The 23,944-nt window shown below is 40.2% G+C and overlaps 1 protein-coding gene across 2 annotated transcripts in view; it reads left to right on the top strand.

Moving 5' to 3' along the window:
- Positions 1-170: 170 nt before the first annotated feature.
- BRIP1 (BRCA1 interacting helicase 1) overlaps positions 171-23,944 on the top strand; it is a 91,997-nt gene continuing 68,223 nt past the window's right edge. The window contains exons 1-14 of one of the 2 annotated variants that reach the window (XM_062506950.1): positions 171-267; positions 1,313-1,440; positions 2,018-2,129; positions 2,513-2,707; positions 2,959-3,086; positions 3,582-3,716; positions 8,691-8,981; positions 9,424-9,645; positions 9,938-10,137; positions 12,985-13,117; positions 13,666-13,817; positions 13,901-14,072; positions 14,186-14,323; positions 14,678-14,839. In XM_062506950.1, the coding sequence (XP_062362934.1) occupies positions 1,330-1,440; positions 2,018-2,129; positions 2,513-2,707; positions 2,959-3,086; positions 3,582-3,716; positions 8,691-8,981; positions 9,424-9,645; positions 9,938-10,137; positions 12,985-13,117; positions 13,666-13,817; positions 13,901-14,072; positions 14,186-14,323; positions 14,678-14,839 (2,151 nt within the window). In that variant the 5' untranslated portion in view covers positions 171-267; positions 1,313-1,329. Of the gene's footprint in view, positions 268-1,312; positions 1,441-2,017; positions 2,130-2,512; positions 2,708-2,958; positions 3,087-3,578; positions 3,717-8,690; positions 8,982-9,423; positions 9,646-9,937; positions 10,138-12,984; positions 13,118-13,665; positions 13,818-13,900; positions 14,073-14,185; positions 14,324-14,677; positions 14,840-23,944 lie in introns of both variants that reach the window. The other variant, XM_062506951.1, reaches the window with a different exon arrangement.

The raw sequence follows: 23,944 nt of genomic DNA, 5'->3' as shown, positions 1-23,944 counted from the left end.
CGGTTGCCTAGCAACGCATACAACCCGGAAGCCAAGGACGCGCTTTGTGATTGGCTCTCGGCGCGCAGCGCTGATAGCCGTGAGTGTCCCAGTGTGCGTTTTGCTGATTGGCTGCGCGCGGCCCTTTCCTGTCAGCTGATTGGCTGGGGCGGAGGCGGGAAGGACGGAGGGCGCTGAGGGGCCGCGGCTGCGGGGCCGTGAGGGACGCGGGGAAGCGGCTGCCGGCGCCTCCGCCTCGGCGAGCACACAGAGGAAGCGAACGTCCAGGTGCTGCTCTGTGGGCCGGGCTGGGGCGGCCTCACCGCTTCCTGAGCTCCGCCTGCCCTCGGGAGGCAAAGCAGCTCTGCCCGCGTCGAGATGTCGCTGGGGGGAGCGCCCGGTGCGCTGCTGGTGGATGTGGTCCCACCATGAAGGGTCTCTGCGGTGTCCCGGCCCCTCCGTCTTCTTCCTCCTCCTCCGAGGCAAACGTCGTTCGGAGCTGTGCTCGTTTATACGAGTCCTCCTCCCGGAATGGGTTGGGGAAAAGCCTTGGAGTGAGGTGGCCTTTCCTTTTGGAAGGAGGGGTTGGGTGTACGCTCATGTCAGGGATCTCCTTTTGCTGGAATTACTTTCTCCTGTTGGGAAGCTTCATGGTGAAGCTGAATCGTGCCGTGCATTGGGGCCTTTTTAATGTATATGTTTAATTATTAAAAGTCGCATGAGGACACAAGTCAGTGAGTTAATTTACACCAGGGAATCTGCCAGTTTGAAGTTGCTGTCTTATTTTCTCAGCGTTGAAAAACTCTGAGGAAATAAACCTCCTGTGTTGTTCAAAAATACTGTCTCTTAAAGCTATTTATGCCTCTTCAATATTTTTAGTTCCATAATTTCACCTTTCTAACACAGGGAAATTGTCTGGCTTTTATTATCCAGAGATATTCAAGGTAATAATCACAGACTAGTAAAGTGAGTGATACTCCTTTTCCCCTGACTAGTTACTGTATTATTTGTGGAAGAAATACGTTTTTAAACATCTAATTTTTAAAGTCACTGTCCAATTTTATTTTTCATTGTTATAAAATGTACAAGCTGCTGTATGTTTGTAGTTTATGGTGTCTTGCAGTTCAAGCTGAGGGACCTGTACAGTTAAAAAACTGGCTGGTGTTAGTTGTTTAATATTCTGAAATGATGATGTATGGGATAAATTCCTGTATTGCATTTCTGTTAATATCCTGAGCTGTTACCAGGTTAACAGCTTCTTGTTTTCATTTGGTGCTGCATTTGTTTCAGGCTTTGTTAGCATTGAGGTACTAATTCTGTATTTTAATTGCAGTTTTAACCCTGAAGCAAATGGGAGAAAAACTGGCAATGTCTTCTGTTGGGGCAGAATATACAATTGGGGGGGTGAAGATCCTCTTCCCCTGCAAGGCTTACCCCTCCCAGCTTGCTATGATGAATGCTGTGAGTAGAACTTGCCAGGCTAAGAGCTTGAGTTTTCCAATATTTGGAATTCCAAAATCTCCGTCAGCATTTAGAAAGCTGACACATTAAATTCAGGTCTTGCAGTATCTTGAGAATTTCAGTTGTAACCACTCAGTGCTCTCTGTCCTGTGCCGTATCTGGTCCATGATTGGTGAAGTACATTTTGGATTTGGGAGCATTTATGTCAAAAACCAAATTCTGTGTGGTGTAAGCATGTGGTTATTTATCTAGGTGTGCTGTAATAACAGTTATATGCAAATGTTCAAGATTTTAAGGAGGGGGAATGATTTAGTAAAACACATTGCTTAAACAGAGTAATTATACATAGTAATATTTCAGTAAGTTTTCTCTTTTTTTTAGAGAGCTTTTCAAAATGAATTATTGCATTTATATTTAAACATTTTTGAAAAGTTTTGACCAGCAACAGGACAAGAAGGCACAGCCTTAAAATGTGCCAGGGAAAATTTAAGCTGGACATAAGGATGTTATTGCTAAGATTAGCTAAAGAGATCTGCTTTGTCTTCTGTTAATTCTGTTTCTTTTTTTCTCCTTAAAGATTGTTAAAGGCTTGAATAACAGGCAGCACTGTTTGCTGGAGAGCCCCACAGGAAGTGGCAAAAGCTTGGCATTACTTTGTTCTGCATTATCATGGCAGCAGGCTTTGCATGGTGAGTGTCTTAGCATCTGCATGATTTTTATTACAAAATATAAAATAATTAATTGTTTTTATCAGCCTTTAATCATTTGGTTTTAGGTCTGGGTCCACCACTGGACACCTTGCCTTAATGGCAGCAGTAATGCTAAGCTGGGTTCAGATCTCATAGGGGAGTGTGGCTGTCAGAACTTTGGAAGAAATTCCTGGTGGGTTGTGTTTGTGTGGACTGGATGGGAAGAGGGAGGTGTTTTCCTTTCTGTGCACTGCACTTCAGAGGCTGACCACAGCTTGTCCAGCTCAGACTGGTACCTGAACTTTCATCTTCACTGTTGTGCACCTCTGGCTCTCGTGTGGAGTCTGGAGTGGCTTTTGATGACAAATGACTTTGTTCCCCAGAGAAATCAGTGCCAGCCTCCTCGTGTGACAAGGAGGACAGGAAGGCAGGGCCATCCCCACCGTGTCACTGCAAGTGTCACTCCCAGCCTCAGAGCAACCAGGCTGCCCCCAGTGGGACTCAGAGTGCTCCTTGTTCTGCCAATTATCCTGACATAGGAACTTCCAGAAAACCTGGGAGCCCACTGACAAACACAGGTAACTTCATCCATAGGCAGCTAAAATTCTGCTCCTTTCAAGCCAGGGATGGGTTTTTTTTAAGCATCAGAATAGCAGACATAGTTTTGCTCTGCATGAAATCTGTACAGTGGTTAATGTGTCTAAGAATGTCTAACACTGTTTCCTACACCATATATATTTATGGTAATTCTAGCAGTTACTATCTGAAATGTTTCCCTTATTTAATGCATCCCTAGTAATGGACATCCATTTTATTTTGTTCATTACAGAATGTAAGGGAAATGAAACACTAGCTTCAAAACTGTCTGCCAAGATAAAGTTATCTCTTCGTGACAGTGAGAACGATGACTTTCAAGTAGACAGGAAAAGGATTCGTCCTTTAGAAACAGAGCAGCAGGTGAGCAGAGTGAAATAGTCTGGGCATATCTCAACCAAACTCTCAAATTCCAGTTAATGTTACAGAGGAAGGTGTAGGTAATAACTGAGTCATATCACAGTCCTAGTTTAGAGTGCCAGGGTTTTATTCATTTTTATTGTTACTTGTTACAAAGGAGTCCATTGTTGCACTAAATTGTTCATTATACCCCGTCCTAAAATCTTTCACATTTAAATAATAAGAGCCCCAAAATATCTGTATTCCCACTTGATGGTCTTATAATTTCTATAAGTTTTGTAACAGTGGGAAAGCAAAGCAGAAAAGCTCAGTAATAACTACAGATTCTTTTATAATTAAAACTTTATCACTTTCCTTAATGACTTTTGTGTGGCTTAGATCTGGTTAACCTATTGATGCCCTGTTACTAAAACAGACACAGCTGAAATAAAACCAGGACTGCCAGTTTGAGCACATCCCTCTGCCCAGTGCATTTTTACACTGTTTTTTCCCCAGCAGGTTAGAAAACGTCACTGCTTTGCAAAAGGAGTGCAGTTGGTTGATGCTTTAGAAGTTTATCATCAGAGAAAAAATGGAGAGCTGATTGTTCACTCTGAAAAAAGCATGAAAACTGCTACTTTTTCTCCCCAAACAGTGAGTAATTCAGCAAGATCTTTTATATCAGGAGTGTTAGTTCAAGAACAATTTCAAACAATATTTTATGTGAAAGGGTTATGCATGAAATGCAGCTTAATGGAGTTTGAGCAAACATTGCAGCTAATGCAAAGGTTCCTCAGTGTTTTAATTTAATTTCCACTTTCTGTAACAGAAGTATCACAGAAGTTAGGATACAGATTTGCACCTGTTTCTGCAGCTTTGTTGGGCATTTTCTACTGTTTGAAAATAGATTTTTACATAAATGTTTGTTGGAGCAAAAGCAGTAGAAGAAGTGAGAGGCATTAGAGAGCTGAGTGTGAGAGGCCGAGTTATGTTAGTGGGGTAGTAACCACAAAAGAAATCAAAAGCTATGGGATTACTGTAAGATACTGGGAGCTAAATATTTTCTTAACAAAAGTGAATCTGTGTTGTAGGCCATTTGATGGGAGGTAGTTTTTATTAGTTTTGGAAGGCTCTGTAGATTCTGGAGTAAGATTTTAAATACTTTGTGCCACAGAGCTTCAATTGGTAGTTTGAAATCCAAGCACCACCAGAGTGTGCTGTTGATTTTCAAATAAAGAGACCTTCTCCCTTCTTGGCTATAAAATTTCTTTATGTACTTTGGTGTGGGAACCTGAAAAATTTGATTTAAAACTTCTAGAAATATCTTGTCTGGAAGAAAATTGAAAATTAAACAGTTTTCTACATCTTTAGGAAGAAGTAACCTAAGAAGAAAGAAAGAAAGAAAGAAAGGGGGTTATTTCTGTTTAAGTTTCTTTTTAAGAATGAAGGAATAAGGTATTATTTTGCTGTGATGAACTTTTCCTTTAGCAGTCTGGTATCAAAGAAATTGCAGAAAATGAAGCCTTATTTCTCATTAGTAGTTCTGAACCTTAACTGCATTTAGTTTGCAACAGGAAGAGCATCACAGCACAGGTTGTAAGGTGTAAAAATGCTTTTCCAGGGTGGCTTAGGAAGTGAAGTGAACAGAGCTTCTGTTCAACACTCACCCCAATGGACTGTGTATTTAGGGTGATAGAAGAATGTGATACCAGCTTTGTCTTGTTCACTGAGGCAACCCTGCCTTTGAATGAGCTGTGTTTTACAGTGCTCAGTCCTCTGCTGAAAGCAGATGTAGTTTCTTATCAAGCTCTGGTTATACTCCAAGAGGAGAGAATGGGTTGGTTGCTGTAAGAGCATGAGAGGTGCTGCCCAGCACTGCTGCATCCCAGCACCTGCAGATGTGTGGCTGAGCATCCAAGCCTGTTCTCACTGCAGAGCCTGGGAATCCATCTCTGGCCCTCTGCTATTAACTGCTGCAAGGGAGGGCAGTTCCAGTGTGAGTTTAAAGGGGTAATTATACCCTCAGGGTACTCTCTTGATTACTTCTGTCAAAGCATATGGCCTGAGAAACTGGGGCAGCTGGGTTAAGGAATCCCCATTTCTACCAGGGAAAGAAAGTAAACAGTAAATGGAGACTAGTGTAACAAACACTTGGGGTATCAGAAAACAACTGTGAAAAGAATCTGTCTTAATGTGCTAGCCCATTGCAGTTTAACATATTGCTTACAACCTGCACAATGGGGTTTGAGTGACTTCTGTTACACATTCCAGGGGACTGGCAGCCTGTTACAATCAGGGTCTGGACTCCAGAATGGGCTAATTTACCACGATGAGATGAAGAAAGTTGTGGATTTGTATTACATGCTCTCACCTGACACTGTATCTGATCCTTTTTCTGCTGATTGACGTTTTGAATGAGCTCTTTGAAGCAAGTTCCAGCTTAATTAAAACGTTTGCTTGGTTAGCAGTGATCTGTGAAAGCCTGTGATAAATATTGAACCGGGTTCACCTGCTGGTGACTGGGGGAGGATAAACAGCTGCTTTGTGTGCTTTAAACAAGAGGCTGCAGCAGCAGCAGAATACTGGCCTTTGAGAACTTCCAAAGGAGCAGTTGAAAAGCTCTGGTAATGTCACTGCTGATATCTCCCTAGATTGTGCTTGTGTGATATTTCACACAAGAGACATTCACTGCTGCAGCATTCAGGTGCCTTTGTAACTGGGAAATGGAGATGGAGATATGAAGAACTCCTCTTACCTCTTTGTGTTTCAAAGATCACAGCCCCAGTGTTTGTTTAGCTCTATTTTACACACGGAACAGGGTGGTGGACTTGATTATTCCTTTTTTAATCAGACTTCCACGTTTTTGCCATATAAATATTGATGTGATAGGCTGTTTTATCTAGCCCTGACAGAAGTACAAACAAGCTGCATTAGCCTAAGGTCCATATAGGCTGATATCTGATCTCTAATGGCATCTGTTCCTGAGTGTTTCTGATTAAATACTGCAGAAAGTACAGGAGGATCTTTTTTTACTCTCTTCCAAATGAAAATCCCTCTTTCAGATTCCAACAGCTGAAAACAGGTTTAGTTCTGAAGCCAGAGGGTATTATGAAATATGATTCTCTTGTCTTAATATGAATTATTTCTAATTAGCCTCCTCCCCTAGCTCCTTCATAGATAAATTGAAACATTTTCTAATTTTGTAAGATCTTAATAAATATCTCTGTGGTTATGGGTGTAAAAATTTATGCTTTGAGGCAGCACTGCCAAGGAAACCCCTTGTTTATGGAGACCTTTCTTTCTGCTGTAGGAATGGGAGAGGAACAGCACATTAGGTGTTGCTATATGATATCCATAGTTGGTTCTTCTTAGAGAAATACAGAATTAAAATAGTTCGCCTTTAATAAAATTTAAAGATGCATTTTAAGGATTCAAGTAATAAAATTTAAAGATGCATTTTAAGGATTCAAGTACCAATCAACTCACTTGAGTAATGTGGAAAGGATATGAAGAACTCAACTTTTAAACTGTGTTTTAACCAATTTTCTGAAGTTTTTTCTTCATTACAAAAGACCTTCTAAAAAGGTTTTATTTATGAATGTATTTGGGGCTAATGGTGTCTGTGGCTTTCAGAAATGCTGTGACTACTGCAGGCAGTTTTATTTCTTAACTACTTCCTATAAAATCAGCCTGAGTTTACAACTTTCTCAATATTGTGGGTTTGAGTGTTTTTTGAACATAAAACTTTTTCCAAAGTTAAAGGTAACATTTTAGTACTGAAATAATGGCTAAAGTGCTTCTTAATGCCAGTATTATACCAATTCCAAACCTCTTAAACCAAACTTTTAAGCCCACCTGTAAAATACTGTAATTTATAAGCCTCACACATAAGAACGTTTTATTTCTCTTTTTATGAAAAGAAGAATATCTGGTATTTTAAGCCCATCATAGGGGAACTTTCTGTTCATGTTTTTATGTATTAATTCAAGTTGCATTTTCCTGTTGTTCTAAGAACTTTTGCAAGAAGCTGCCTGATGGGCCCTAATATTTTTCTATTATTTTTTATTTAGCTTAGCATAGCAGTGAAATATTAGAGGCAAAGTCTCCTCTTGGTGTCCTGTGTATTGTTTTTCCCTCTGAAAACACAACCTTGAATTCAGATTAAAAGACAGACCTGTTCTTAAAGGGTCTACACAGTCACTGCTTCAATTAAATTAATTTTTAGCTTGGTGTGGTTTTCATTATTTCCAGGAGCAAAGCAGAATCTAACTGATAGAAATACCAAGGTAACATTTGCATTGGAGCTTTCTGTGTGAGCCCAGAGCTGGGCATTGCACATATGTAACATATCCCATATGTCAGCTGTTTCCTGCTTGCCTGGTGACAAGAGCCCCATTCATAACTCCTCTTTTTATCCTTCCAGTGAATAAGTAATTATTCAATATAGAAGGCAGGATATTTGGAACTGGCTATTTAATGTGGCAGCACAGGGTAATGAAATCTGCTGTTGCTGGCAACCTGAGAGGGGAATGTAACAATTCCAGCATGGGTGTAACTTTATCTGCTTTGAGGCCTGTTTATTTGGCACATCAGTGAACCTTTTATCCCAGTGAGTGGCAGCTCCAGAGGGTTACATTTACATGCTTTCTATCATGTATTGTAATATTTAATGGCAGACAAGGCTGAGTGGGGCTGAAGGTAACACGAACTTGCTTTTCCTTGGAGTGGAAGCTGAAGACAGCTTGATCCCCAGAATTGTGGTGTGACACACAGCATGACTTAGCATTTGTTTGTAGTGGATAATCTCACTGATGCAGTTAAAGGGAGGGAGGAGTGCTGCAGTGAGCAGCTACCTGTTGTTACCTGCACTACCACCTGGAGCCCAAATACAAACTCTTTGGCACTGGAAGAATTCTTTATTTTTCATGAGAAGTGTGTTTGGACGTGGTTACACTCGAGTTCCTTGTTTCCTGTATGTCTCTTCAAATTCATTATGATAATCATATGTCAGTTGTTCCAGTATTTAATGTTCTGAACTGCTTCTTAGGAAGAAAAAAAAGGACTTTTAACAAATATTTTACAGGATTAGGTTCTGTTTAGAATTATTCCCTGTGTTTCTTTTATTCTCCTGGTGCCTTTGGCAGAATGGCACAGCAAACATGTTTCTAATGGAGAGTGTGTGGTGTAGTCCATTTTATCTGCACACAGAGTTCATGAACTGTCTGCAGTTCTGCTTGCTTTAAGGAAAAAAAAAATATTTTGAGTGTCTGTTGCAAGTTTTCTTTGTTGAAGGTTTTGGACTCTTGCTCTGTAACAGAAGTGTCCTGAGCTGAAGCTTCAGTGTGAGAAGCTTTATTTGCATTATTAATGTATGTAAATGTTCCACTGGATTAATAACTTTTTCTGATTGGGTTATGATAAAATTGTGATTGCTGGAAGGTTTTCTTTTTAGGGATTTCCAGGCACAAAGATGTGGTGCTTTAACAGTTCAGAACTTTTTGCAGCTTGCTGGGCAGCCCTGGTGGCTGAACCAGCTATCCCAGAGAGCACTCTGCAGACCATGAGCAGATTTAGCACATTCATCTCGCAGTGGGATTTTGTGAATCATTTTTCTGTCTTGGCTTGCAGCCTCCTGGCCCTTGCACTGAGTGTTCCTGTTCTTTTGGGAAAGAGCCTGATAAAGATCCCAGTCACACAAAGAAGAAAGAAAATGGAGATCAGTTGTGTGTTCCCAAAATTTTTTTTGGGACACGAACACACAAGCAGATAACCCAGATCAGCAGGGAGCTGAAGAGGACAGCATATTCCTGTGTCCCCATGACAATCCTTTCCAGCAGGGATTATACCTGTATTCATCCAGTGGTGTCCAACAGTAGTAACAGGAATGAAATGTGTGTGGAATTGCTGGAAGGAAAACATGTGAGTAATTTTGTTTGACAAAATGAGCATTCATTAAACAAAGTCAGATTTAACTGCTGGAATGAGTAACATTTTTTACTTGTTTGTATTATCTTGTTTAAATGCCACCTGGTGACATTAAAATTACATATTAATTGTTAGAAAATGTTAATACACAGTAGCAGTACTGCAGAAACTTATGATGACAAGATTTATGACTGCCAGGTTAACCCTGTAATAAGACTTAAATTATCTCTGGGTTTATAAATGAAGAAGAAAGAAGTGTCCTTTATTGATGTACATTTTAGAAACATGGATTTACCTGACAGGAGGTGTTACTGCCCAGCGTAAAAAGCAGCTGTTAGAAACGTTTCCAAGAAATAGCCAAATGCATGGAACATTGGAATATTTATTGATTAATTTTTTTTGTACCCACTAAGTCTCTGCTGTTCTTTGCTTTCAGGGCAAGTCCTGCTCTTATTACCACGGTGTTCACAAGCTCAGTGAGCACCATGCCCTGCAGCCTGCACCCAGAGTGTACCAGGCTTGGGACATTGAAGACTTGGTGAGCCTGGGCAGGAAGCTTCGTGCCTGTCCCTACTTTGCAGCCAGAGAGCTCATGGTGGGGGCAGACATCGTGTTCTGTCCTTACAATTATCTCCTGGACCCGCAGATCCGGGACAGTGTAAGTGTATTGGTGACCAGTGGCAAGAACTGAAGTTAACAAGAAATTACCCACTGGATATTATGTTTCTGTGGTCAGCTGAGTTCCCATTCATGTGCAAAATAATATCTACAAAATAACTCCTGGGGTTTTATCCCCCTTGGGTGTTTACTAGATTATAGAAAATTGATTCAGACCCTGAAATGCTTCATTTACACTGTGATGCAGAATATGCTGTTTTTAATAGCATCTCCTTAGTTGTTTGTTTCCCATGTCTTTCACTGTTTTACTAGACAATAATTTTCTTTTTTAGATGGACATTAAGCTAAAAGACCAAGTAGTGATTTTGGATGAAGCCCACAACATTGAGGACTGTGCTCGGGAGTCCGTGAGCTACGGGGTCACCGAGGGCCAGCTCCGAGCTGCCCGAGAGGAGCTCGAGCTCATGGTCACCAACAGCATCAGGCAGGAGCACCATGAGCCCCTCCGAGCTGTGTGCTGCTCCTTGATCAAGTAAGGCAACTTCTTCACTGCTTTGTATCAATTAATACTTGAAAAGATTGCCTTTAGATTCCCTTTGATGGTGTAAGTTACTCTGTCACATCAGATAAAATGCAGCAGTGGTACACTTAAAACTATGCAGTTGTTTGATTTATGTTCGTTTGGGGAATCCACAGGGTTAGATCTACTAAAAAAAACCTGCTGGTCTCACATGGAAGCATTGAAGTTCTCTTTTGAAAAAGTCTTGTGCTTTTAATGATGTGCTGCTCTTTATGGGGCTTTTTTGGACTCCTGTTTTATAAAGCTCAGTAGGAACATTTTCATAAGATGATTTTTTGTATTTCACACATTTCTGTTTCCTTGACAAATAATAATAGCATTATTTTGTCAAAGCATTAATTAGTTCACATTTATAGAATGCTTTCGGAGCCTTGGACAGGAAGTAATTGGAACGGGTTGGAATCTGTTCTTGGAATAAGATTGGAATCCACCAAACTCTTCATAGTTGAGAGTGAGTTTGTTAATCATACCCTTTGTTTTGTCTGGGAAACAACTTCCTGGAAGGGGAAGAGCTGAACATAAGTTGAAAATCATGAGAGGGGGATATAGCAAAAGCAAATGGACAGAAGCCCAGGAGGAAACGAGAGGTCCAGGGCAAAGTCTTTTGGGTGAAGTAGAAGCATCAAAGTCAGCAGAAAAAAAGTCAATGATGCTCCAAGTGGCTTTGCATTTAACTGAGTTCTGCTTTAGTGTGTGCAGTATCTGCATTTGCTGCCATAGACTGTGCAGCACAGCACAGGAGGAGTTCACTCTCCCATCCTCACTCTCTTCTCAGAGTTAAAGTTTGTGTCCCACAGAGGCAAGGGATTTTTTTCTGCTTGGCAGAAGCCAATTCTCCTACCTTGGATATTTCAAATGTTAAACTTTAGTAAAAGATAAGAACAGCATGGCTGAAGATTTGATTGCCTCAAGCTTTTTAACCTTATCAGGAAAACTAAGGTTGATTGTCTTGGCAAATCTGCCAGCAGCATGAAAAGCAGTTGCTGGAAAGTAGAAGACTGGGTGTAAATAGCCTGTAATAGGTAAAATGCCCCTGCACGGTGACATGGCTTTGTCCAATGCATGGGGAGCTAGAAAAAAATCTTATTTCACTTCCAAAGATCCTGGGCCCTCATTCCAGAAAGCACTTAAGGATGGGCTTAGTGCCACAGAGGTGCTGCAGGGACCTTTGTGGGGAATTTGCAGATAGACCAGTGGAGGTGTGCTGGCAGGCTCTGCTGCTGAGATGCACATCTAGCAGCACTGAGCACTTTGTTCAATGGAATATGCTGTGTCAACACTGGAATTTTCTGGTAGTGAGGGAAGCAGCAGATACTCTTCCTGGAATTGAAGGCATGTATGCAAGCATCCATTCATTCATTTCCTGGAAATACTGCACACAGCAATTTTCACTTCAAAACCAGAGATACCATTCTGGGAATCTAGCTAATTTTATTTATGCTTCCTGCTTAGTTCTAAAGATAATTTAATAGGCTTTGCAAGTAAATACTTTATTGTTAGATGGCTTTTTTTTTTTTTTGAGTATTTAGGGGTTTTTGGTGCTATTTGGCCTTTGTGTGAAGTTTGTATTTGCATTTATAATTTCAGAAGTATGTGATGGTGTTTGAAGTTCTAACAGGGAAAGATTTTACATTTCCTGAAGTGCTTTATCCATTGTAAAGCTGTTTAATTCCTGTCACAGGGGCCTTGTCCTGATTTCAATTCCAGGTCTTTTTGATGTTACATTTGAGGAACTGGGGCCAAATTCTGCCTGTGTTAGTGATCACCATTCCTTAATGAGATAAAACAAATTATAGCCCAAGAAGTGATTTTTTTTTTTGTGGCAGCATTGGTGGGGTTTTGTTCATATTTAACCTGGCAGAAGGGAAATTATATTTTAATTGTTCCATGGATCAGATTATTTGTGGTGACAGGGCAGGAAATCTAGAACTGAAGCAGTCCCAGAGCCTTGCTCTTGAGTTGCTAATGATGAAGTGGTTTTGCAGGTAAATAGTTTGAGCTGTTGCAGCACTGACAGCTGTCTTTTTGATGCCTCCTGCCTTTTGATGGAGCAGACAGCTCCAGCCTTTTCTGGGAGGGAGAGAGGGAGGGAGAGAGGGAGCTGCCTGCTTTTCTAGCCAGAGACAAGGTCTTGTGCTACTGCAGGGATGAAGGAGGCCGTGCTCACTCAGAAAATTCCAGCTCTGCCACAAATGAGATGATCTCCATGTTTAGCTCGTGCTTTTAGCAGTCAATCACATTTTGCATTGTGTTACAGTTATAATTCTGCTTCAAATTGCAGCAGTTGCCAATACCTGTGGGAAGGTTTAAGTGGGGCACTTTTTATTGCCTCACTTTCCCTTCCATGTGATAATATGAGAAGTGTTCATTTCATGCCTCAGGATTTGTTCTTAATTGGGAAGTGAGCAGTTGACAGGGATGCTAAACCAACCTGCAGCAACTGGAGTAGTGATGAGTGGCTTTAGATATGCAGCAGAAGTCTTGCTTGAATTAACTTGACATCTCATACGAGGAAATTACATTTTAATTCCTTTTCTTTATTATCTCCTCTATGAAGTGTAAACATGTAGGGAGAAATTTTCTCATTTCAATGAGCTGCGTCCAAAGCAGTTCTGTAGGAGTTCAACAGTGAAAAACAGGCATAAAGGAAAAGCAGGATCTTTCTCCTTACATGTAGTAAAACATTTATCATCATCTTAGAAGTCTGGTGCAATTTTTGAGGTTTGCTTTGCACGTGCAAAGTGTCTCTAAATCTCCAAAATCAATGCTGAAATGATTTCTGCTTTTTCTGTCTTTCAGCTGGTTGCAGGAGAGCTCTGGGCAGCTGGTGGAGAGAGCCTATGAAACTGCCTGTAAGGTGTGGAGTGGCCAAGAAATGCTCAGCTTTTTGCACAAAATGGGAATTACTGGCATTACTTTTCCCATTTTACAGGTAATGATGTTTGCTGTATAAATGAGCACCACCATGAATATTATTGGTGGTGTTAAACATCCTGAAATGCACAGAAGTTAAATGCACACAGATCTTTTAATCTTCTGCAATATTGAAAACTTGTCTGAAAATGATTCGTGATGCAAACCAGGAGTAATCCACTTGAGCTACTGGAATTTTGGAGAATCAATGTTTTGAAGGATACAATTGCTCACATAAAATTATTTGTTTTGAACCATTGGGCCAGTGATACTTTTGCCTGTTCTATCCAGCTGCATTTTTATTGTTGAAATGTTGAGTTTTGGAAAGTTTTTACCCTATTTTCAAGTTTACCCCTCCTTGCTGTGTAAGCCAGATATGTTAAAAGCATTGTTAAAAACAGAAAAGATTGTTCCCTTTCCCTTGGCCCTTCTTTGCCCCTTTCCCTCTGACTTTATAGGTATTTTAAATGACCTTTTCAAGCACTGAGCTGACAGTCTTGTATCTCTGTTAACTTTGGTTTGAGAAGTCGCTTAGAATGTTGTTAATATGGAATTTGCCTCTTGCAGAAAAATCTTGCTGCTGTCCTGGAAAAAGAAGAAAAAGTATCTATGCATGGGAGAGAAGAACTTATTGAGGTGCCAGTTGTGAGCCCTGCAACACAGATCGTGCTCAAAGGCCTGTTCATGGTCCTGTCCTGTCTCTTCAAAGAGAACAGCAGGTCAGGTCTAACATTTATGAGCTGAATGCTCACAGTTTAATTGTTTAATTGGAGTTTTTACTCATATTTCTCTCTCTGTATAGGTTTGCAGATGATTACAGAGTTGCTCTACAACAAACTTACACCTGGATGACTGAAAACCAACGTGATGATGCAGATACAAGTCCCTTCTTCATGAGGCCCAAGCACAAAAAGAGTTCCAGGCAGAAAACCCTTGTCCACATGCTGAATTTTTGGTGCTTGAACCCTGCTGTGGTGAGCTGAGTGTGAAGAAAGCCTAAAATAGTCTGAGAGGTAACAGATACACATCAGATCTGAAAGGGATTGCGTTGATGTTCTAAATTCCTGCTTTTCTTTCTCTCACCTAGGCTTTTTCGGACTTAAATGAAGTTAGAACAATTGTTCTGACATCAGGCACGCTCTCTCCCATGGATTCCTTTTCCTCAGAGCTTGGTGTGAAGTTTTCCATTCAGCTGGAGGCGAATCACGTTATCCGCAATTCCCAGGTAAACGGGCATGGCTGTTCCCTCTCCTGAGCCCTAATGCTGCCCATGCTACAAAAACCAAATACAAGTCATAGCAAGCCCTCTCTGTCACTTAAACAAAGGGCCAGACTGTTGCTTGGCTCAATGCAATAGGACATTTTCTAATGAATCAAGAGGCACTCTTTAGACAAGTTTCCCTGGAAAAGTAGCTCGTGCCATATTGGTAACAACCACCCCATATCAATTACTTCAAGTACTGAAATAAATATAAGAAATACCTCAATATTTCTTTCACAATTAAAATATCCTTATTGAACTTGATGTGACTTGTTCAGCCTGGTTTAGAATTAACTTTGTGCACGTGGAACACCCCAGGTTTGGGTGGGCACGGTGGGAGCTGGCCCCAACGGGCGCAAGTTGTGCGCGACGTTCCAGCACACCGAGACCTTCGAGTTCCAGGACGAGGTGGGAGCACTGCTGCTTTCAGTCTGTCACACAGTTGGCCAAGGAATTCTGTGCTTTTTGCCATCCTATAAGGTAAGGAAATCTCAATTGCTGTTCTTCCCCTCGGATAGCACGCCTTTAAAATGCATTGTGATCTGCTTTATACATCAACATACAGAAATGTTTATCAAATAAATGTGTTGTAATAACACAGTGGGGTTATATTGTTATTTCTTGGTGTTCAGGGTTGTTTTCATGAGCAAACATGTTTGGGTTTTTCTCAACAGATGTACTTATTAACACAGACAATCATTTCAATTCGCGTTACCATAAAACCAGCCAGAGCCATAATTTTACCTTATGTTGTTTCCTTGAAGGTTTGGAAATTGTTTATTAAGAAAAAAATTAAAAATCACATCATGAAATGATACTTTCTGTATAACTCAGCAGCAAGCATGCCTTTGCATGTTCTTTCTGTGCTATCAGAATGCAGAATTCATCCAGTTAATTTCTCCTTCCCTTGTTTCTTGTTCCATTTCACTGCATTGGAGATTGGAGTGTATTTTTCTTTAGTCAGGGGAATTGCTCACTGACATTGGCTGAAAGGAATCAAATTTCTGCATTTCAAGCTATGTAATATCTAATTTCACTGACAACAGTTATCTAATTATGGTTAATCTGGATCTCCCAGTAGTTCTGCTTTCTTCTCTATTTGTAGTTAGTGTTGTTTATGGTCAGGAGCAGGAATATAAACCTGCAAGATAATTCTGTAACTCGTGCTCATTTTTCTTGTAGTGCTTGCAAGAGTGTGATTTTTTTTTGAATTTTAAGTGGTTATTTATGATTTTTAAAAATAATCTTAACAGACAAAACACAAAGACCCCTCAAAAAAAAAAAAAAAACCTCAAAAAAATCCCTACTGAACGATAAAAAACCCCAACATGATGGAAATAGAATTTCAGACCTTTCCCCTCATCCCTAAAGGTTCCTAAACAGAGAACATTTTACAAAATGAAATAAAAACTATTTATTCTTTTTTTACAAACCCTTCATCTTTTATTATTGAACTGTCAGGCTGCAAAGGAAGGGTTGTTTCTTGCCTGGGTATCTTTAGTGCAATTCCTGATAGCAACCATTAGGTGACCACATCAGACCAGGTAATGTCAGCCCCTGAAAAAACACATTACTGACCATAAATTTATTTAACCTCACAAAACTCTGCACTTCCATGCAAAGGAAATGATCTGACAAGAAATCCCCAATTTATATAAGAATTTACCTGGAGCATCTTTCAGTTTGCAGCATTATTTTTCCAAGTGTGTCACGTTGGAGAGTTGAGTTGATCTTCCATATCTAGACCTGACAAATATTTATGAAAGTTTTTATGAGAATAGTAATGTGAATTACGAGTACAGGGAGACTTTGTAATGACATTTAATAAAGGAGGAAAACAATTGCTGGCCAGTTCTGGAAGCTTCCCCCTCCCTGCCCTTCTGCCTCACTGAAAGGTCACCCCGCACACGCTGAGTGTTCTGTTCTTTGTAGCAACACTCCCTGAGCCCAGCAAAGTATTGATAAATAGAAATTGCAGACAATTGAAGGATGATATTTTAAAATCACATTGCCAATATTTTTCTATGGATGCCCTTTTTCTTCCTACTACTTTTATTCGGGATTGGGTTGCCTTTAAGTCTGAGATTAATATGTTGGAAATACAGAATAATATAAGCACATTAATACAGGGATACAAGGTATTGTTCTTTCATCATCATACAGGGTATTTGCGTTTCAAAAGTGATTTTCACAGGAAATTGCTGCCTCTCTTTAAAAAGATGCAGCCTTCAAAGGAATTTTTTAAGACTGTCAAGATCTGATTAATACACATGGTCATGGACCTCACTGTTATGAGTTAAGCAGATTTTTTGATGGCTCAATCTGTTTTATGAATTGAAGTTTCAACTTTGGAATAAGTGACAAATAAGGTTTGTTTTTTTTTTTCCCCTTTCTGGAAGGCAGAGGACAATGCTTTGAATTTTAAGTACTTTCTATCCAGGTAATTTGATGGAGCTGGAATTTAGTTGGGTATGTACATTGGGTTTCAGTTTGGAATTACTACCTACAATATGAAGGGGGAAAAGAGCAATAGAAGTTTCCCTTTATCTTAATTGGGTATTTGAGTAAATACATTTTTAATTGAAGAGTGACTGTTTAAAATATTTGTATGGCAAATACATGGAGTTAATTAATGCAGTGGAGGAAAACATTTGGATGGGCAAACAACCCATCAGCTGTACCTCCCCACATTTGATAGGTGTCTCATGAACAGCTGTGATGGTTCATGTGGGATAATTCACAAACAACGTGGACGTTTTTAGTGTCATTGTTGGAGTTGTGGCACACTGACTTTTTAAAAAATCACCTTAATCTTAACATTCACTAAATTCCAAACCTCCGTCATTTTTAAGGCTCCTAAAACTGGTGATATTATGCAGCAAAAATGCATTTATGTGAAAATCAGTAGCAACTCCAGCAAAGAACACTCTATAAAAGAGAATATCAGAAGGTGAAAAGATTGCTCAGAAATCTAAGATGCTTTTAAACAAGATTAAGATAAGGCCCATTAGGGCTCATGTTGCCAACCTGTCTGCATTAAGATATATCTTGCCTGGTGCCTGCATCTTGGATGATTCATTCAATATGTGTCATATCAAAGTCAGGCTATCCAGCAAGGAGAAAAATGCTAATGCTTATAAATTTTAGTGATAATCCATCATGATGAATTAACTGACCTTTCTTAGTAGCTTTTTTTTTTTAACAAAAAAAAGCTCTGGACAATGATGTTAATGTTGGTTTGGTTTGTTGTGTTCTCTACTGTTGGTTAATTTGGATCTGCTAATGGAGGAAGCAAAATTTTTACTGTTGTAGTTGAAAAGAGTTTGAATGAGTGTTTTCAACAGGAAAATTTAGGAACTGATGAGAACGCTCTGCTTGAAAAGCTGAGCTCGTTGCAGGGAGGTTGAACTGGATCCCCTTTAAAGGTTCCTTGCAACCCAAACTATTCCATGATCACAATTAGCATAAATTAGCATATAAATGATTAATGCTGCATTGTACTGGTTGTTTTCCTTGTGAGAGTTTTGGGGTCAGGTTGTAGTGCTGACACACATCAACTTTGGCCACTTGAAAAGACAAATGCTAAATTTCACTGTTGAGTTTTTATTTGTCTCATAACTTTAGGAGCTGCTGGTTCAGAGTTCAAGCTCTGTCAGTCTCATCCCATTTTCCTGCTCTCTGGACTGCTGATGTTTTCTGGAGTGGGAACAGCCAGGATTGGGTGACAACAAATCCCTTTGGGCTGGAGCTCTTCTCTTGGTTGCTTGGCTCCCTGTCCCTGTGTCAGGTATCCACCAAACCTGCACAGGAGTCTCAGGCAGGTGTTGTTTGCCCTTGTGCTGACAAACCACTCTTGGCACCCTCCCACAGCTCCAGGCAGGCAGGAATTAACAATATTAATTAACTCTGAGCAGTGTGGAGCTGCTTTCAGCAGACTGAGAATCTTCAGGTTCAGGGGAGTTATTTGGAACCAGCAGGAGGGACCTGAGTTTAACCTGTGGCTTTGTCCACGTGGGTTTAAACCCTGGCCTGATGGAAATGTGGCCCCCTCAGATATGACAGGCTGAGGGAGGGATATCATTTCATGATTAATTCTCAATGTCTGGCTCTTCCTGATTTCAGACAGAGCCTCTTCTTTTTGAGATACATGAGATTGGTAGAAATTCTTGTTTTCAAGAAGTGTTTCAGTAACAGACAGTGAATAGAACTCTGAAAAAGACAATATTTTCATTTCTAAAACTTTCCTGAAACATAGGTTTGTAAATAAATTATAAGAAACCCATTTTTTCTGCCATCAATAAAACAAAGCAATGCTGCTTTCAGACAACTTTTACTTATTTAATAAATTACTTCAATAAATTTCCAAAGGATGGTAGTCTGTTCAGCCCAGCCTATTAAAAGCATTAAGATTTGAGCACTGGCTGTTAAAATGAGTAAATGGCAATATCACAAAGTTAAACAAATGCCAAAAAACATTTTCCAGAGTGCTGGGATTGTAACAATACCATTAATGAGGGCAAAGAGGTTTTAATGCAATTTGCACATTCTAAAGTTTCAAAAAGAGGTTTTGAGTTAGTGCATTATTAATGTTCTGAACATCTGGAACTATGTAAGAGCCACAGACATTGAGCAAGTGCAGGATTTCCCCACTAGGTCTGATGCTGACTGATTTCCTCCCCAGCCAAAAGCTTGTTTTTAGAAGTTTGAGACAGTAAAATGACAATATCCAGATAAGAGAGAAACATTCCCCAGTGTCTTTTTGCTTGTGTTATGTACAGAGGAAAAATTGGAAACCATTAGGCTTGTGCAATTAAAAGGTGAATTTGAAATGAAATAGGAAAATAGTTCTTTGCACCACAGATGGGGCTCTGAGGAATTAAGTTCCATAAAAATGCTGAACTTTTTCTGTTGGGTGTATTTCTGTATTATATGCTTCATCAAGAGTAATATTCTCCTGGATGGTTCCTGTTGACAGCTGTAGGAGGGTTTTGAAGAAGAAATTTACTCCTGTGTGTAAATATTTGCAGGGTGTAGGGATCTGTTCTGTCACTTATGACAGAAATTTCTTCTTTAAAGTTACATCAGCATTAATTTTCTGCATCATTTTAGTGTTACAGAATATAATTGACACAGTTACAAAAATGTAACACAGCTAAAATGCTACAGGAAATGAGAACGTTGCAGTGTGTCATCCAATTTTAGATGTTTTGGCTGCAGCTAGTGCCCAACATCCCTGGGATGGAAAGGAAGATACCTTGCAACAGGTTTGGCATTTCAGGAGTGAGTTACAAAATAATTGTAAATTAATAATGATGCTCACTTTCTGCTCCCGAGGGAGAGGTTTTCTCTTCCTCCAGGAGCCTCCTTTGTTTGCAGTGGTGCTGTAACAGTGGCTGGGAGCCCCCAAAGCTGGAGAGGGCTTGAGGGACACAATCCTGGCACCCTTGTGCCTCAAACTTTGCCTAAAAGCAGAGCAGGAGGAGGGAGCAGTAACTAAGCAAACCCTGAGGGGCACCTGGGGCTGTCCTGGCACTCTGGACTGAGCAGTGCCCTGCAAGTGCCAGGAGCTGTTTTGGTGCTGCCCCTGACACCTCTGTGACCCTCTGGGGTTTTATTTCTCTTTGGAAGGAAAGGCTCCTTGCCAGGTTTCAAGCTGGTCCTTTGTCCTTCCTCTGTTGGAAATCTTAGGGAAGTGTTTTCTGTCTGCTGGGCCATGATTTAGGGAAAATGTGCTCTACAAAAGCTGAATTCTAATGGCTCCCAAATTATTCATTTCAACATTGCACCTAGTAAACATAGATGGAATTTCATTTTACTTGTCTATTATTATTTCGTAATTTCTTTTTTTCCTTTTTTTTTTCTCTTCCTCTGCACTGGTAGTTTTCTTTTTGAACTTTATCTTAATGTTTTATGGGGTTTTTTTTCCCCATTAATCATGTACAGTATCTACATTCAGTTTAATTCTCTATTTTCCATCATTTCAATATCAGTCATATAAACTGTCTAGCTATTGAGGCTCTCACAGTCATCCAAAAATACAATTATCTGAGGTGCCTTCTGAGAGCTCCAAGAGCTCCTGTAAATCTTCCTGTGATTCCTGAAGTCTGCAGTTTGCTTTTCCCATTGACTTGGGTGTAGAAATGTCTGTAAAAATCCCTGTGTGAGAGGGAAGATTTTAACCATTCCCTCACAACACTTTGCTCTGCTTTGGGCACTGTTGTGAAATTGCTTCAAATAGGAAAAAAAAAATCAGTAGCAGAAGGAATGATAAACATACAGAAATAACTGGAATGAGAGTTTTTGTACAAGAAGGTACATAATATTTATCTTTAATGTCATCAGTTCAATCCAACTCTGCCAAACTAAATTTGCAGGTGGAGCTGGCAATTCACACCTTGGCAGGATCATTTCTTGTGCAATTACAGCAAACTCACAGCCAGAATAGTTCTGGATTCTGCAAAGGAATAACTGAAGTGTTGGGTACTTGAAGTTCCCCTAAACTTTAATGATTTATTAGAAGGTTTTAATTTAGAATTTTTTGACCTTGAATTTTCTGAGTTTTGTTATTTTTGGTGGGGTTTTATTCCCTATTGCTTGGTTACCAACAGCAGGCCAAGATAAAAATTGGTCTCTGGGGATGATAATTGACAATCTGGATAAATGCACGGTGTGTTTTCCTTCTTAAAAATAGTGTTATAGGCTCATGGAGGTACATGCCAATTGTGGAGTGATTTTCCTGATTTCTGGGAAATGAGAGACAATCCAAAAGTTAGAGATGCTTTGAGACCTTAGAGGAGATGGTCCAGGAGCCTGTGGCTGAACAAGCAGGTTCTTCCCCCTTTCCCTGTGGCTGTTCTTGTGTGGATCTCCTGAGCTAAGGAAAAGTTTTTATCCTTTTTATTCCTTTTTTTCCTAGTTGGTTTCCAGGTGGCTCTGTGAACTGTGGTGGCTCATCAGGAGGTCAGAGAAGTGTCAGAGACAGCTCAAGGGAAGAGATGATATTGCACATTCCAAGTTCATGCTTTTTTTGTTTTCACTGTCAGGAATGAAACATTTTCATGTTTCTGTTTTTTTGGGTTTTTTTTAATATATGTTCCAGTGGTTGGCTGTAATTGGAGAATCTACAGAGATCCTCCTTTAGAAATCCTGTGTTTTTTTTTTCCACTGTGCCTGAAGTTCTGAAGCTGTTGGTGTGAGTTTGCAGCATCTGGCTCTGCCTGTGAATTACCAAAGAACTGGAGAGGCACTCAGGTGAATATTCTGGGTGACTGGAAATGTGGGTGAGGTGATATGAAAGGAATGGCCTGTTGTGACTCCTGGTGCTGTGCAGAGCCTCTGCAGCAGTGGGGTTGGAGCTGTTTGCTGTCCCTGCCCTGAGACCCTTTCCCACTCTGCTCCTTCTTGTGCTGGAATGTCCTCAGCCCAGGAGAAATTCCCACCTGTGCTTTGGCTCCCACATTCTCATTTTGAATTCCAGCCTGCAGAGAATGAACAAACACACTGCTCATGACTTGCTGAACTGCTGTGGTGACCAGCAAGGGCTGTGCAATAATTCAGGTGCCCTGTGGCACTTGCTTTTTACACAGAGCAGCTCCTTGCTGCTGGTGCTTCTCGTCGGATAAAGCCCAATCCAGAGCGACAGTCGTGGCAGATTATTGGATATTATGTCTAAAAAAATTACCTGCCATGCTGGCAGATGGGTGTTTGGCCTGTGAATTTCACACCCTGAGAGTTGGGCTGTTTAATATTTTATTACACTGTTAATTTAAATACCCTGAGCAGACAGCATCAGGAAAAGAAAGGAAAAATCTCTTCTTGTTTCTCACTTCTGAGCTCTGACTTGTCAAAGTGCTGCAAGCTGAATTGTTGTAGCTCGTTAACACATGCTCCAATTTCCCTTGTAATTAACACTTGCTGCTTGCATACTTTTCCTCCCATTTAAGTAGGAACTGCATTGAAAATGAGTTTTCAGAGTCAAGAAGTTTGCACTCTGTGAATGATGGAGTAAACAGTAAATAACAAAGTGTCTTTTTCCTCGGGAGCTTTTCATAAAATTCCCAGTTGTGAATGGGAAATAATATCCATAAGCAACATTATTCTTAAGAAGGTGTATCCTGCCCAGGTTATTTGAACATTCTTGTTGTTCTGAGCCTTTGGAACCTGCAGAGTTCTTGGTCCCTTTGCCATGGCTGTGAAAGATTCAGTGCCTGATGTGGGAGAGATGTGACTTCTTCATGTGTGAAAAACATCAGACATGAGAGAAAATAACTGGAAGGGATTTATTTAGGGAGCATGTTCTGCATCAGCAGTGCAACAGCTCATGCAAGAATCTGAATATTAAATGTATTAAGAGGAATACTTGGGGTATTTTAAATTCAGAGAAATTCTAAATCATTAGGGGGTCTGGGATCTATCAATTTATGTCTTAGAAAGTTAGAAAAATCTTGGCTTAGTTTTACCTCCTGATAAGGTAAGCAAGCTCCTGTGTGAGAACTTTTAATTAATGAGTGATGTATTCTAAAGAGTAATAATTGCATATTGATTCATTTTTCAGCTCAGTAACGAACTCATTTTTAGCAAAAATATTTCAAAACTAATAATTTACAATGTGCTGCAGCAAAAACTTTGTTTGCATCTTTTACTTCCTATTTTTGATCGTGAGGTGAGATATTACTTTCCTAAGAATCAGAAAAGTGTGTTATTCCTTTCTAATTTTTATTTTTTTTTTAGGGGGACAGAAGGGAAGGAGGGAGAAGGGATCGAGCTGGGTACTTGGAAGAAATACTTAGCTGATTGATTGATTGATTGATTGATTGAGAGTTGTCTCATGTAGGTGGTGGAGGGACACGAAGCTTTTCCTGATGGGACACTGGGCTCAGAGCTGTCCCCTGCCAGGCTGGGGCAGTTCCCAGGGCCTGGCCCTGTCCTGGGGTGAGGCTGCTCCTCCCTTTGGCTCAGATCTCCCGGGGCTTCATTGCTCACGTGCCACCAAGACAACCTTGGATTACTTTTTTCTCTTTATTCTGAAAAAACAAAGAGGTCAGAGATGACTGAGCTTGACTTCTAGCTGGGGAGGAACAGCAGTGGAGATGTTGACTTCATCCATGACCAGTTCATCATTTTCCATTTTATTCCAGACCAGGATTTAAACCATCCTTTTGAAAGTTGTTTTTTTTTTTTTTTTTCTGGAGAGCTTTCTTTGCATGAAGGATTTTCCCTCCCTGGCATGGGAAGGTGTAATGATAGCCTAGGGTGGATGTACAAGCAGTGCCTGAAACACAGAACTTGTTGTCTTGGTTAATTTTAAAACCACAAAAGAAACCCTGCTTTGTACCAGGTTGTTCCTAAACAGCTGCCACAGAGCTCAAGGACTGAACGAAGACTCTCCAGCTTGTTTGGGGTGGGGGGGGGCAAACATTCTGCTTTTTTTGGGAGACTTCTATTAAAAATCTTCTTTACCTGCAGAAGCAACGTATTAACCGTGTTATTCTGAAGTCTTAGGCGTGCAAAACATTTCATTTTTCATTACTGCTGTCGCCGTTCACGTTTTCCATTATTTAAGGGGGTTATTGAAAAATTGATGGT

Source organism: Cinclus cinclus, chromosome 22 (genome assembly GCF_963662255.1).
Source record: "Cinclus cinclus chromosome 22, bCinCin1.1, whole genome shotgun sequence".
Taxonomy (NCBI): Eukaryota; Metazoa; Chordata; class Aves; order Passeriformes; family Cinclidae; genus Cinclus; species Cinclus cinclus.
The sequence above is the reverse complement of the archived record's forward strand: the minus strand, read 5'-3'. Positions and strand labels throughout refer to the sequence as shown.